General features: G+C 41.2%; 1 protein-coding gene across 3 annotated transcripts in view; it reads left to right on the forward strand.

Annotated features, from left to right (window-relative positions):
• CA10 (carbonic anhydrase 10) overlaps positions 1-16,274 on the forward strand; it is a 339,096-nt gene that overhangs the window by 41,115 nt on the left and 281,707 nt on the right. For 2 of the 3 annotated variants that reach the window (XM_073310788.1, XM_073310786.1), the window contains exon 3: positions 14,235-14,309. The exons of the other annotated variant lie outside the window; for it this stretch is intronic. In XM_073310788.1, coding sequence (XP_073166889.1) covers positions 14,235-14,309 — 75 coding nt within the window. The remainder of the gene's footprint in view (positions 1-14,234; positions 14,310-16,274) is intronic. 3 annotated transcript variants of the gene reach the window in all.

The following is a 16,274-nucleotide window of genomic DNA, read 5'->3' on the forward strand; positions in this document are numbered from 1 at the left end:
CATGGGGACCGTTTGCAAATCGGAGATAGTCCGAGCACAATGTACTCTGTTCACTCTTCTTCCCCACCCTCAATAATATACCTCTGTTCTCCTCAATTCTTGAAATGTTTGGAGCAAAGGAAACGAGTGTGATTTTGATAGCACCAAATTGGCCACATGGGCCTTCAGTTTGAGTCCTAGAAGAATTGTTAGCCAGGCCACCAACCACATAGTTCCATGGTCCATTTATCGCACTTAAATCCTGTAGTGCTAAAACCCAATGGGCCTCATTCTCATTTACGTTGAGGGCCCTTTATACCACACAGGCAATGTAAAGGGGGCCTTAAATTGAGTAACTATAATTTATTTCCACTTTAAGGCCCGTTCACACTACCAGAATGGTATAAAGGTCCCTCAGTCTTAGTGAGAATCCAGGACCAACATCTTGGCTTTTGAAAGGTCATCACAACATTAGAAATGTTATTTTGGCCCACTTGAGCTCTATCCTTAGTATTGAAGGTGTTTCTAGTAACAGTGGTGCTGGTTTCCTGGATAGGCTCTTTGAAAGGACCATATGGTTGATACCCTTACTCACACAGAGTAGTACTTCACTCCACAGACAGTCCGATTACACTAGTTTTTCCAGTGTATTGAAGTCACGTCCAGCAGCCCTTTCAACAAGGGAGTGATTAACACTAAAACTACAATAAGGGAGGACAAAGAGCTACTGCAGCTATGTTGATGACATTCTCTTCACAAATTTTGATGATTCTAATTTTCTGTCTCTACACCAGCACCTGAACTAATTCCATATCTTGGCTTCTTTGCTGAAATTAGGTTCCTTTATGAAGTTAGCAAGGCTGGTATTACTTGGTCAGAATAACATTTTTTTGATTTTTTGTTCTTAAAAAAAGCCAGGACATAAGGTTTAAGTGCTGGAGGATTTAGGCAGTCTGTTGGACTGTGAGATGATTTGGATTGGTGCCATGAGTGTCAGCTGTATTATGACTAAAAATCAAGGCCTATCTAACTAATTCAGTATGATCAAAGTACTTTTCCCATCTCTGCTCTTACCTTTGATGGGATTTTTGTTGTTATATGGTTTTGTTGGCATATAGTAGATGACTTTTCCTATTCTGAGACAGCACATCTTTTTGCATTAGTCACAGTTAGTAAAACATAGACAATAATTGCCCTCTGCTCTTTAAAGTTGTCAGTAGTTCGTGTATCAGGTATGCTGCTACTATTACTATTTAAAAGTGTTTCTAGTAACATTACCTAAATATTATTTTTACAGTGCTAGGTAGGTCTTTTCTGTAGAGTCAGCACATAAGTAGTTCTTAAGAATGCTTGCTTATGAGTAAAGCCCTGCAAATCTGCGGATATCTGCTTTATATCCAAAGAGTATATTTGTGGACCATGAATGGATGCGGACCCAAATTTTATATCTAGAGCCTTGCAAATCTGCGGATATCTGCATCCACGGACCACATCTGCAGATTGTGGATCAGATGTGGATACAAATTTTATATCCGTGCGGGGCTCTACTTATGAGCTAAGCTGGTCCACATGGGTGGACGTGCTATTGACCTTCTGTGGGTTTTGAGGGCACTTGGTACCTTTTGTGAGGCACTCAGCTCTTCATAGGATTGGGTGCCTAATTTTGATGCCATAGTATTGATATTAATCCTAAAACGTGTTTTTTTTTCCCCAAAATTTACCCAAGTAGCGATGGATGCATGGATTCTATGTACAAGATTATAGGACAGCTGAAGAAACCATCTGCATTCACTGTGGTTGACGAGATTGAAAAAGATGAGGGACGCTTCTGCTTGTATGGAAGGCTGCAATAGGCTGTTGATAATTTTCCCGCTGAAAAAGATATTCTCTGTCAAGGAAAGAACTAAAGCAGAGCGGAACTCTGACAAGATGTCAATAGCTCATGTGCCCTCTCAGGCAGGAATTCAAAATGGTTTCCTTGTAAAGGAAGTCCTATTAATTAGCATTAATAATTTATTGAACTATGAAGGCTCAAGGATATTGAGGCCATTTCTTTGAAGTGCTGAGTGCTCCCAGGCCTCATTGAAATGAATGAGAATTGAGGGCGCTCAGCACCCTGTAAGGTCAGGCCTGTTGCGAAGTTGATACCAAAACATGCCTGGCTTCCTTTTATAGCATCATGTTACAAAGCTTTTCAGACATTAACTCTAGGCAGGATTGAATAAATGCTCATTCGTTAGGCATTACCCCTCCTTACACAACACAGGGTGGGCTATTGTAGCGATGTATTCAGGTACTGCTACCACAGATAGGAGGGGTACAGCTATGTGTCCCGCAGAAACCTGTGGAAGTGAATCTCAGAGCCTGAATCTACCGAGTCAGGCTCACATGACTCATGCTATGGCGCTAAAAATGGCTGTATAGACGTTCAGGCTTGGGCTGAAGCTCAGGCTCTGAAGCCTAGGTTGAAGCTGGTTAAAGTACTTGGCTAAAATTTAAAAAATATCTGCAAGTGACCTTTACAAAAACACTTTTATATCATCACCATGTTACCCAAATACTATTATTTGGAGTGGAGAGAACTGCTGTTTTCTGTGCCGTCACATGTATTTGTGAACCTCGTTAAAAGGAAAGTGGCTTTATGGCAATGTTTGATGTTTTATAGATGGACTTACTAATGGTATGCAAGATTCCTTGTTAAATTGGGTGCAGTGACATAAAATAGTGCACCCCGCCATGCAATCCGTCCTTTACTTCAGTGGTATGCTTCAGTACTCGGAGAATTGAGTCCAAAGCATTTTCAGCTTTCTCCAGCTAAAAGCTTGATTTAAGAATTTTGGCTTTATTTGTTGTTAATAGTACTAACACAGAATTTACGTGATGTGGCACATACCGTATCTTTTAAACATGAGTAAAGTGCTTATTACCAGTTGTGACCGACCAGACCAAAAAAAGTATATGTGTGCAATTTCTAGTAATAAGAAGGCAGTGCTGTACAATTCTATAGAACTTTCCCTCTGAGGATCTCCAACTCTTTATTAGCATTAATGGGCATGATTTTCATTTACACTAAGGCCCATTTAACACACACTGGCAGTGTAAAGCAACCTGAAATCAGGCGCAGGTGTAATTGACACTCATTTTAAAGACCGCTTGCATTCTGCCTGGGTGGTGTAAAGGGACATGAGTGTAAATAAGAATAAGGCTCCAAAGACTAGCCTCACAGCCCCTGTGTAAGATAAAGTATGATTATGGCCATATCAGGTGGTCATGGGAAAATCTAATTTTACAAATTATAACAGGTTCACAGCTTTGGTTGAACATCTACCACAAGAGCATAGGGAGCAATTCCATTTCATCAAATCATGGGGCCAACTGATGGCCAGAACTGCTCTTCAAGCATCCTTAAATGCAGCAGACACTACTGACTGGTTCATCTGCCCGGCAGTGGTTACATGCAGGGCATCATGGCAACATCTTTTGGGATTTCGGAGAGAAGTACAGCATGCCATGGAGGACCTTCCCTTGAACAGTCGTTTACTGTTCTCGGAAACCATGGGATGAATCTTTGCACACTCTAAAGGACTCTAGGGCTACTTTATGGTCTCGGGGCATATGTACACCTACAAATGAGAAAAGGTTTAGTACGTCACAGACTGCCCAGAGATTTCATCCTGCTCAGTTTTCTGGATTCCATAGATCCACTGAACCTTCCCAGAAAGAGACATAGATTTCAGAGAAAGAAGGTTGTCCAACCATCCTCCATGATCACCCAGCCACCTTCAAAGTAACAGTTGTGATGGGTTGGTCCAGGGTTTGAATTCTGCCACATCTCTGGATTTACAGCTGTTTTCATTAGCTCTCCTATTCTCCTTGGAAAGCCACCTTGCCTATTTCCAACATTCTCAGAGATGGAGTGCTACAGACAAGTGGGTCATGGAGATGACGACATCGGGCTATGGCATCCATTTTATGTCAGTCCCTCCCTTCCACTCCCTTCCCCTATCCCTCTTCAGGGATCTCTCATATGCTTTTATTAAGAAGTGAACTCTCATTTAGTTAAAAGCTTTAGAGCCAGTTGCTCCTCCTCACAAGGGCAAGGGATTTTACTCAAAGTATTTCCTTGTCTCAAAGGAAGATGGAGGTTGGAGTTTGATCTTGGATCTAAGACTTGTAAGCAAGTTTGTAAAATCTCAAAAGTTCAGGATGCTAACTCTGGCAGCTATAATTCCTTCACTGGAGAAAGGAGGTAGAAGAGTCTGTTCTGTGAGTCTCCTCTAACACTGCTGCTGCTAAGGGTGATAACTCTGGCTCTGGCCTGTCCGATCTTTTCCTTATAGTTCTGACTTGGGTGAGACAAACTTGGTACTCTTATCTACTTCACCTCTCTGTCTAACCATCGTCCAAACACCCCACCATTCCTCATCTTCTGACACAGAATGCAGGTCATGTGCTTCATCCCAACCTAGTAGTTCTCCACCTCAGGGCATGGTTCCTCTTTGGTTCACAGGGTTAGAATCTTCCTGCTCCACAGAAGTACAAAAGGTGTTACTGAATAGTAAGGGATCAACCCGCACTACTTACCTGCAAAAATGGAAGAGATTCTTCCTTTCGTGGTGGTGGTCACTGCCTCGTGCTTGAGTCAGTGCCACTTTCAGTCATTCTGGATTATCTGTTGGACCTAAAGAAATCAGGGTTATCAGTTAGTTCAAGTAAAGTCCGTTTGGCTGCAGTAGCAGCCTTTTATATTCCGGTAGAAGGATTCTCCATATTTGATCACCTGGTATCATCTAGGTTTTTTAAAGGTTTGGGGAATCTCTATCCACAGTTCGGAAACCCATCTCTGACCTGGGACCTCAACCTGATACTCAGTTACCTTATGAGATCTCCACTCAGATGAAACCGGGAACAGGTTCCCATTGGTTTATCTATGAAGACAGCCTTTTTAGTAGCTACGACATTGGCCCATAGGGTCAGGGAGATTGAAGCCTTGAAGGCAGATTCCCCCCCATTTTATGGTGTTCTTTAAAGAAAATGGCTCTTTACATCCACACCGTAAATTCTTACCTAAGGTTCTTCTGGAGTTCCACCTCAATCAGTCCCATCATCTATCAGTGTTTTTTCTAAAACCACATAGTTCTCTACAGGAATCCTGTTTACATACTGTGTGTGTTAGAATGTTGTTGGCCTTTTACTTAGATAGGGCCAAGCCATTTAAGAAGTCGTCTAGGCTCTTCATTTCCTTCATTTCTACTCAGAAACTATCAAGATGAATATCTGGATGTATTATCAGTTGTTATAATGCTGCAGACATTCATTCTCCCCCTGCCCCCAAGGGTGATAGTACATTCAACCAGATCACAGGCTACATCTGTGGCGTTACTGAAGAATGTACCAGCGTCTGAAATATATAGGGCTGCTACGTGGGTTTCACCACGTTTTTGAAACGTTCTGCCCTGATTCATGCTGTCAGACCTGATGGAGCACTTGGTTCTGTAGTATTCAGTTCTGGACTCTATTCTGAAGCTCCCTCCTGCTTGGGTACTGCTTGGAAGTCACCTAAAGGGAATACCACAGGGACACTACTTGAAGAAGAAGAAGAAGAAGAGGAGGTTACTTTTCGCTTTGTGTGGTAGCTGCGGCTCTTTGAGATGCGTCCCCTTACGGGTGCTCCACTACCTACCCTCCTTCCCCTCTGCTTTGGACTGTTCCTTAGGGAATGTATGGGTGGAGAAGTAACTGGTGTGGGGTTGCCCATGCAACATATCTTTTTACTCCAAAATGAGATGCATCTGCAGTAGTCTGATGAATAAAAGCCACAGGTATGTCCTATCTCTTCTGTATAAATAGCCTACTTCTTCTACACTGCTATGTTGAAAGAGGTCTGATGTAATGGCAGTATACCAACACAGGTACTTACATTCAGAGACCACTATGTCAACACTGAGAAAGAGAGGGAGCTTTGTGGCAAATGGAGATCATTGCAACATTCTGTCACCCTTAAAGGGAAACAGGAATGTAGCACTTTGGATTGCGTCTGCAAATGGCATTTACAGACGACAGTAAGGATGCTAGCAGCGCTCTTGGGAAAATACTTCTGTGTGTTATCTGTTCCTAGGGGCAGACGGTCTCTCCTAATTGCCGGTAGCTTTTATGGTGGACCCACAGATTCAGTGATGCTTCCTAGGATGGGGGGGAAGTCTAAAGGTTCTGTACAATATACTGATTTAGGTATTTTGAAATTGCTCACAGATCTAATCTGATGACTCATCAGAAATGAAAACTTGTGGATTCTTAATTTTCCTCACAAATACATCATCTCCTTCTAAACTTTTTCTCCTCCATCATGTTTATAGTGTAGGTAATGCCACAAAGCAGCAGCTATTCTCAGAAGTGTGTGATACAATCCTACAACGGATAAAACCGACACCACCATTAATTACAGTAATCTGAAATTTAGTTGGGAAATAAATTTAAATATGGCTTTCATCAGTGAGCACTGAGGAGGAATTCTACAAACACCTTATGACATGGCTTCAGCTAGCTCAATATGCTACATCAAATGCACTGGGCTTCAAGCAGACAACTCAAACATGACCTCATCTAATTCTTAAATTGGGCACATGCTATGGAGTTGTCGAATGATAGGGTCTATATGGCTTGAAGAACTCAGTGTAATGAACTAATGTTGGGAAAGGGGAGTAACTTGGTCCATAATTTTAGTACTTCTATATAACTTAATAAAACGGAGCATTTATTATGTAAGTACGAGAAATGGATTGCACAAGGAATATTTTGGGTGAAGACATTATTGCTACGTTGGTGGTCACATCCATATTCCCTGCTGTTAAGATGGCTTTTTTTTTTTTTTTGAGGGGTTGGAGAGTTGATTGATGTTTTGACCAAAGTAAGACTGACTAATAATTAACAATTAGGGTGGATGGAGGAATTCCTGGAAATATAGATATGGCAGAAATATAAACTAGTGGCCAGAATTGTGCCAAGCTTTGTCATTCCAGACAGTCTCATCTTCTTTCATCTCCTTCCTTTATTCTTAAACCCATCTTGGACTTGTATGTTAATTTCATGTACCCATAATTTGAATGTGTGGATTGATTCCTTTGAACTGTGCAGTTTTGGATGTTTCCACATATTGTGTATGTATGCAGGATGTATGTGCGGTGCATGAGTGTGTGTGTGTGTGTGTGTGTGTAGATATATAAAAATTTATGTAATTGTATAGAGTCTTTCAATAAATTAAATAGTGCAAAACATTGAATGCAAGTGGGGGATGGAATCTGGGACCATCAGTGGCAAAATCTGAGCTTTAAAGGAGTGACTCGTTTAATTTTAAGTAAGTAGCAGTCCTTTATCATTTATAAGGGCCAGCCACTCGGGCGAGACATGATCATGTGCATTTAAGCAGTGTATGAAATGAAGTGTCTTAATTACCATGGCAATGGAAACCTAGAAATACCTAAATAAATAAACAAACCCAGGGGTCTCATTTATGTGACACAGCAGTGTAGGAGTTGTGATAAAGTATGGGGGGGTCATACATTTCCATTTTTCTTTCGAGTGGATTAAATGAGGCACACTGAGGGAATTATGCTATTTGCAGCATCATGTATGCTACAGATGTAAAAAGCCTCATTCCTTGGCAGTAATCCCTAAACTATAAAGTCAAATCTATTTCTGAGCGGCGCAAGGCCATCATGTCAGATGGGCATGACTATAGGTAGCATAGAGACCACATACTGGATGTGCATCAGGTGTAAGTATCACAGATAGGATTCCCAGCTTGGAGTGTCCATATGCCTGTTCATCTTTATTTTACAATGCTGTGTTTACGGCACAGTTGCATTACTAATCCAGTTTTGGGTGTGATTAAGTTTCAAAAATAAAGAACAGATTCCTCGCTTATCAAATAAGACCTTTTGCTTCATGCTAATTGGCATGTTGCGTTAGGAGGGAAGGGTTTTGGAACACTCTCACTCTTCTTTTATTTTTTTCTCCTTCACTCTGAAATGAAGGCTTCATGAGTCTGGTTTTTTCCATTCCATTGCAAGTCCCTGTAGGATCTGTCAAAACAGGTCTCTGGCACCAGGGCTTACTTCAGCTGTGCTGCGGAGTGCAAAGTCATGTTCAGTGACTCTCTGCATAATTTTTGAATGATGTTTTGCCTGAACTGGTATTAAATGTTGAGGTTTCAGGGTTCTAGGAAGAACATGGCGCTGGGGATTGTCTCTCTAGCTGCCCTCTGACAGCAGCACCACTGCCTTCCTCTTGATTTCCTTGGTGGCTACAGACTGCCATAATACAACAATGGCCCCAGCAATGCTCTTGCCTTATCTCGGATGTTTTAAATGTCTGTGATACGGTATCTCAACATACTTGCTTCCTAAATTACTTTTTATACGTGTAATTTTCATGTGTGCTGAACTGATAAAGATCTGATATCTGTGGAATGCACAGAGTGATGCCAGGTCATGCCCTTCTGCTGTAGCTGAAACAGCTGCACAGACATCCAGTTATTTAGTACAAAGCCTTGATAACCTAGTTTTCTTGTTCATTTCACACAGCTGAGAATGATGGCTTTCCATGCTAATGCAGAAAAGTTTAAAAGGAGGGCAAATATCTTACCTTTCTGGTATTAGCTTTATTAAATGGAAGGGAGGGAACGTCACAACAGAATCAGTGTGGTTTTGGTACATTAGTTTTATGGTATTGATGATTCTATTAAACAATTATTCTTTTTTTTCCCCCCCTTCTGGATGGTCTGAAATGGATCACTGCATACAACTTTAGGGTTGGCTATAAAATGGGTAAGATTGGTGGTTTCTCTGCTCTGTGTACCTATATTGGTTATAATAAAAAATTTGCATTTATATAGTGCCCTTCATCCCCAAGATCTTTATAAGGTGTGTCTGTGTATATATTACTTCATCCATTACTGAAATGCAACCTCCTATGGGAAACTGTTCAGCTGTGTATAACAATGCTATGGTGACGCTTCAGCGTAATTTTAAACTGCAGTGGGATTTTAAATAGGCGGAATAATTCCTAGATTTGGTTTGGAACTCCCTCTACTCTTGCTGAAGCATCATGGAATTTTTAATAATGGTCAATAGCGTGGTATTAGATCTTCTCTGAAAGGCATTACCAACAGCAGCTCTCAGAACCTCTTAGCACCAGTGGGGAGAACTGTTCTGTGCTGACTTGGAGGCAAGAACATCTTCTGATGGACAGTGTCTCTAGCTTCTTGTAGCTGCTGTGAATTTATGGAGGTCTTCATCCAAATAGTGACATAGCTTGACCCTACTGAGGCATCTGTCCTGCAATCTGATATACGTAGGTCGGAACCCTCTGCCTGTATGGACCGCCACTCCAGATCTTCTGGAATACACAGGCATGGGGTCTTCCTGTACATTATCTGCAGGATCGGGGATAATGTTTATGATCTGAATACTTGATATCCAGATAGTGTCTGCCCCAGTGAGCTAACAATTGTTGTACTGTCTTTGTCTATATGTTTATACAGTGCCTAACACAATGAAGCCCCACCTGGTTTGAGGTTTCTAGACTCCAATAGCAATGTTGAATGATGATGATCTATAAAATGTAAAGAGTGCACAGTGGAACAGCAATTCCAGTTAAATGTTTCCTGTCGTACTGACACAGCCCCAATACTGCAAGAACCCTGGGTACCCACACAGTTCCGATGCTATGATGGCTGTGGTTTGGTTTCTCATAACCAGAAGATTTCTGTCTTTGTCCATATCATTAACTGAGTTTGGTTTTACTCTTGTTTCTGCTGTTTGCAGTCAGTCACTCAAATTGTCAAGAGAAACCAAACAAATACCGCTTATGACTGACCGAACAGTGTGTAACGATCCTCATGTTCTATACTTTTTAGTCAGATTGTTATGACCTCTTTGTAATTTTTAATCAACAAATGTACTGTCATTAGATTCTTGGAATTTTCTCAGGGGTGATTGAGTCTCTTGTATAAAATACCTGAACTCCAGATGAAATTATAACAGAAAGCTGCTAACTCCAGCATTTCTTTGTGACTGCGTGTTTGCTTTCAGAAGTTGTCGCTCACAGTGCAAGGGCTTCAGAATAAACTATCTACAGCAAAATATAAGCTACTGGTACACTGAATAGCTGAGGTTTCCATAATACTCTGAGTCTATGAAAATACTTGAGGTCAGGAACATTTAAGTGTTAGGCTTCATCTTTCGGAATACCTATTGAAATGAAATACAGGTTTGTTTTTTGTACCTGTCCATGCAGTTTGAACATTTTCTTTTTTAGTTGACAGAGTTCACACTGTGGTGATAAACTTCAGTGCAATTCTAATTTGCTTGCTAAGAGGAGTAATGGTCTTGTGGATAAGACACTGACCTAGGACTCAGGAGGTTTCAGTTCCTGGCTTTGCTACTCATTTCCTCTGTGACTTAAGACCAGTCACTAATGCCAGAGTTTTCACACATGGGTGCCTCAATTTCAGCTCCTAAATGCATACTTTAGACAGCTAATTAGAAGTGGCCTGACTTTCAGAAGTGCCGAACATGCATAAATCCCACTGAACTCCATGGGATCGGCAAGTGTTCAGCATTTTTGAAAATCAAACCAGTTTTATTTAGGAGCATAACCTTTTGCATCCAGGTTTGAAAACTTTGGCCATTATAGCTCTGTCTTTTGGTTTAACTATGTATAAAATTAATATTGTTGTTGTCTAAGGGCTCTAGTCGTAGATCAGGGCTGCATTATGCTAGGCGCTGTACAAATGCATAGCAAAAAGACAGTCTGTGCCCCCAAAGTGCTTACAGTCTAAGTAATAGGAGTAATGAAACTCCTGTGCTGTAATTAATGTTTGTGATGCTATCAGATACCATGGTGTTGTGGGTATGTAGACATCCCTATGACGGCAGTACCTTGATTGAATTCAACGAGAGACGGGGCTGCTCCTCACCTCACAGATGAAGGCCCAGGACAATCAAACCAAAAGTTATTTGTCTTTTCCTCATGTACCTCTTACTAGTTTAACTAAATCTTATATGTTAAAATTGGTTCCAGCTAAAGAATCACATTGGTTAAAAACTGTTGCTATCTGGGTAGTATTTGTTCTCAATTTTTGATAAATAGGGTAAGTACTATCAAGCATTAAAGCAAATTAAAAACAAAGGGTGGGGGCTAGTACAAATAAGAAAACTGGAGTGCATTTGTGCATGCTGACAGAGTGCATAGTATTGAAGAGCTCGTAGGATATTGCTTTTACTGTACGACTCCTCCCTCACCTCCTTTGGCACAAAGCCATCCTCCCAGTGATACTGGATCTGTTGCAGACCTTGTCTCTACCTGATAAAGAGCTTTGAACTAGTTCTTCAGAGACCGCTTCCGTAGATAAGGATTTATGGAATCTGTTGTCCCCGCCTCATGTTCGACAGAATCTGAAGCAAACTGTGACAAGGATCTTTGCATCTATTACAGTCCCTCCCGCCCCCCAAAAAGGAGGGGCAATGCGTAGGAATCTCTTGCAACCACTGCTAACAAAGCTGAAGCAACTTGGACAAATATACATGGACTGAAATATCCAATGACTGCAGATGATGAACGATGCTCCTTTACTAATTCGATGGAGGAGATTTAGGCCCAGTCCTGCCAAAGAGTTATGCATGTTGTCATAAATATAAAGGGAAGGGTAAACCCCTTTGAAATCCCTCCTGGCCAGGGGAAAGCTCCTCTCACCTGTAAAGGGTTAAGAAGCTAAAGGTAACCTCGCTGGCACCTGACCAAAATGACCAATGAGGAGACAAGATACTTTCAAAAGCTGGGAGGAGGGAGAGAAACAAAGGGGTCTGTGTCTGTCTGTAGTCGTCTTGGCCGGGGACAGAACAGGAATGGAGTCTTAGAACTTTTAGTAAGTAATCTAGCTAGGTATGTGTTAGATTATGATTTCTTTAAATGGCTGAGAAAAGAATTGTGCTGAATAGAATAACTATTTCTGTCTGTGTATCTTTTTTGTAACTTAAGGTTTTGCCTAGAGGGGTTCTCTATGTTTTTGAATCTAATTACCCTGTAAGATATATACCATCCTGATTTTACAGGGGGGATTTCTTTATTTCTATTTACTTCTATTTTTTATTAAAAGTCTTCTTGTAAAACACTGAATGCTTTTTCATTGTTCTCAGATCCAAGGGTTTGGGTTTGTGGTCACCTATGCAAATTGGTGAGGCTTTTTATCCAACATTTCCCAGGAAAGGGGAGGGTGCAAGTGTTGGGAGGATTGTTCATTGTTCTTAAGATCCAAGGGTCTGGGTCTGTAGTCACCTAGACAAATTGGTGAGGCTTTTTACCAAACCTTGTCCAGGAAGTGGGGTGCAAGGTTTTGGGAAGTATTTTGGGGGGAAGGACGCGTCCAAACAGCTCTTCCCCAGTAACCAGTATTAGTTTGGTGGTGGTAGCGGCCTGTCCAAGGTGTAATATTTTGTACCTTGGGGAAGTTTTGACCTAAGCTGGTAAAGATAAGCTTAGGAGGTTTTTCATGCAGGTCCCCACATCTGTACCCTAGAGTTCAGAGTGGGGGAGGAACCTTGACACATGTGCTTAACTTTATTCACATAAGTAGTCCTATTGGCTTTGGTGGGTCTACTCCATATGCTTGAGTCAAGTATAGATGTAAGTGTTGGCAGGGTTGGGGCCTATGTTAGGAAGAGAGGGTGGGACACTTTAAAAAAAAATGATCATGCTTATGACTTGGTGTGGTTAATTATCTGGGTGGAGGGGGTCTGTACATTTCTAGCTATTCTAGACTGATTAATATGTTTTGAACTGTATTTTCATTTGTACGTGTGATAAGAGCCAGTGATGGGGTGCATCATTATACTTGTGTGTGACAGCCTATAGGACCAGAAGCAGCCAAAGACGGGACGGCTGCACTGGGCCAGGGTTGAGAGCGGTGTAGAGTTGGGCACAGTTGGGGCCACCCCTCCCCCCCAGCACCCAGAACTGTGTAGGGGAGACCCCTCATGCACACTCTGGCAGTACAATGACCCAGCTGCTGCCTTCCCTCCTCCCCCCCCTGTGGCTTTGTGGACCACAGCAAACAGAAGCCAGGCAGAGGCGTGAGCCAGTAGGCCCCACAAGCAGCTAAAGAAGGTACCTTGGGCCCTCAGGACATTCCAGTCAAAACAGTAAAATGTTCTCTGACTTCCTCTGCCCTGTGCTGATTGATCGTTTGCTCCAACCTTCCCTCTTCCTCTCCCTCACCTCAGTCTTTTCACTTCAGTATCACTTCACACCTGCCGCTCTTCCTCTGCCCTGTTCTTCTTACCCTTCTTCCCTTTTCTTTCCGTTTAGCTAATCTCCCCTCCCTGCCCCCAACTGGCCCCCCCACCTTGCAAAATAATGGAACAAACATGACGTTTGCTGCCATCCCATCGTTTTAAATTAAAACTGGATGTTTGATACGAATTACTTTTTGGTGCTATGAACATGTGAAAACTGTGTTTCAAATGGTATAATGCTTCTCAGAATGATTAACTGAAAAGTCCCGGAAGATTCTGAACATAACAGACATAGCTATACAGAGAAAATGGGCCATTCTTTAATAATTTTTCTTGACCCATAGTTGTCCATTGTGCAATGCAGTGTTCCGTTCCCTTCCACACGTTGCTTCCCTCCAGCCCAGAAGAGGCTGAATTTTGGTGGTTCTGTATGAAGCAATACACGTGTGTGAAGTACTTTCAAATTCTTTAAGATGTAATATTGTCATGAACTAAATACAGTAGTGTGGATGTGTGTGTATATATAAAATTCAGTCACGCCAATGTTCTCTGGTGGATGTGGATTCAGAACTGCTCAGTTGTGTCTGACAGACTCAATATTGCTAACAGAGGTCCTCTGTTAGCTGAGGCAGTAGGGATCTGCACAGGACAATCGGAGTTTCAGCTCCATTGCTGCCAGGAAGTTCTGAGTGTCCATCGTATGCAGCGTAATGACTGCTGTGACGTCTTAGGTCATGATAGATTTGTTGTTTTTTAGAGTTTTGAAATTGCTTGTATTATTGAAAACAGAAAAGGAGTACTTGTGGCACCTTAGAGACTAACTAATTAATTGATTGGCCTCTAAGGTGCCACAAGTACTCCTTTTCTTTCTGCAAATACAGACTAACACGGCTGCTACTCTGAAACCTTGTAGCATTGAGGTTTTCTTAATGTTTTATGGTTTCTTTGGTTGTTTCCTTCCAGCTCAACAGAATTCACCAAAAATCCATGAGGGCTGGTGGGCCTATAAAGAGGTGGTCCAGGGAAGCTTTGTTCCAGGTAAGTGCAGTTTTACAGTCCTAGCTTTTAATATATGGTTTTGTTTTTACATTGCACTGTGGACAAATACATCTGTACACACCAACGCATTAGAGTGAATGATGTAAAGGTTTTATTGGTGCATCTGCTGAAGAACATTGCTCTCTTCTTCAGCAGAAGATGCACAGTTACTGATGCCATTGTTATCTCTTTCTGGTGTCTGTTCTCATGTTACTGTTCCAAAACTTCACATTCAGTTACTTGTGAAGAAAAGAGGGGACTGGTAAGTCTGACTGTAAATTGGTTGAATTTAGCTTATGGATACAAGACTCTGTTAGGCAAAGCAATTTCTACACACCTAATAATAAACTAACAAAGGCAAAGTGAGGAAAACATCACCCTAACATGTAAGCGTCCAGTATTTTATTATGCAAGTGTCGTTTATTTCAGTAAAAAAAGAACAATGTGGAAAAGGAATGTGGAGCTGCAGCCCTTACTGGAGTAAGGCAGTTCTGCCAAGTGATTACATTAGTTATTAAACAATCAATGTGAGTGTAGAACAGGCTAGATGGATATAAGCAAGTAGCACCTTGGGAATATAGACAAAAGTAAAATTCAAAACAGCTGAGTCCAGGTATAAGCAAAACATAAAAGTAACCCAGAAACACAAAGGTGCAGTGTAGTCAGAATAATGGGATAAGGCTTCAGTGGAGGCTCCAGTGGTAAGATACTGTAAGTAGTTTAAGCTTAAAGATGAGAATTTTTCTTTCTCCTAACTTTGTTATATATGTAGAAATACAAATGACATGTTGTGGGCTGTTCAGTGGTTGACGTGTGCATGATAACTGGGTGGGAAGAGTGAAAATTGCAGGATTTATCTCTGTTAGCAAGTGTGACCATTTTAACCTGTATTTGATGCAACAACCTCGGGCAATGTTTACCTCGAAACAGCTAAAACTCCTTGTAATGACTGGCACTTAACTAATGATGCTACTGATGGAACAGTCTGATATATGTGCTGCTTCTGTAATTGTTAATTCAGCAGGACTGGAGACTTAATAGTAGGGTAAGATAAATGGTTCATGGAGTAGGGGTGTTCATTATGGTTCAGTTCTTTAATCTCCTGCTATCACTGTGGACGAAGGTATGAGGTAGGTGGCTAAAATGCGAGCTGTTACCATTATTGTTACTTATTTATTTTAAGTGTCGGTCTGTCTGTCTCTTTTTTTAAAATATGATTGAAATATATGTCTGCCCACATTTTTCTGACGGAATCAGGTCACAGCAGGGACAGTGTTTTATGACACCATCATAGTATCAAAACTTCCACCTACAGCTTTTTCTCAGAGAGCTAGAAAATCTCACGTAGTGCAAGGTGGGTTTTTTTTCTTTTTTTCTTCTTGATCAGGCATCAGATTTCTCCATTGTTATGGCAACAGCTATGGTTTGAGGATCAGATTAGAAATAACATCCCAAGGGTGCTAAGTTATCTTGATATAAGTGATAGTATAAATGAAACCAAACCTATTAAACCAGGGATTTCTGGTTATGAAATCCATGCACCCCACAAAGAGCAGCATCTGCGGACTTTAAACCTAATTATATACTGATGTGGTGTAAAGCAACTTCTCGGAGTTCTTGGAAGTTTTTTCTGGACTGTCAAGTACCTTGAACTATATTGTTATGCATACTCAGATGCTAAGGTCAGTAGTGGAAAACAACTTGGAAGTTATAACAACCTGTATTCAGCAGGGAATGTCAACTTGGCGTTCCCTACAATGCAGATTGCCTACCAGGTCCATAATAGATTGTAGGATGGTTCTCTTCCCAATATGTATGTGGAAATTGTTAAGAATGAGACTCTGCCATTCTGTACTTTCTAAGCATTCCAGTTTAGCTTCTCTGAGTTGAAATAGTTTAATTGCTAATAAACTAATTCATGTAAAGAAACCAGTTTGTTCTGAAGCCAAATAATGCTGTTACATA

The sequence above is a fragment of the Lepidochelys kempii genome, chromosome 14 (genome assembly GCF_965140265.1).
Source record: "Lepidochelys kempii isolate rLepKem1 chromosome 14, rLepKem1.hap2, whole genome shotgun sequence".
Classification (NCBI taxonomy): domain Eukaryota; kingdom Metazoa; phylum Chordata; order Testudines; family Cheloniidae; genus Lepidochelys; species Lepidochelys kempii.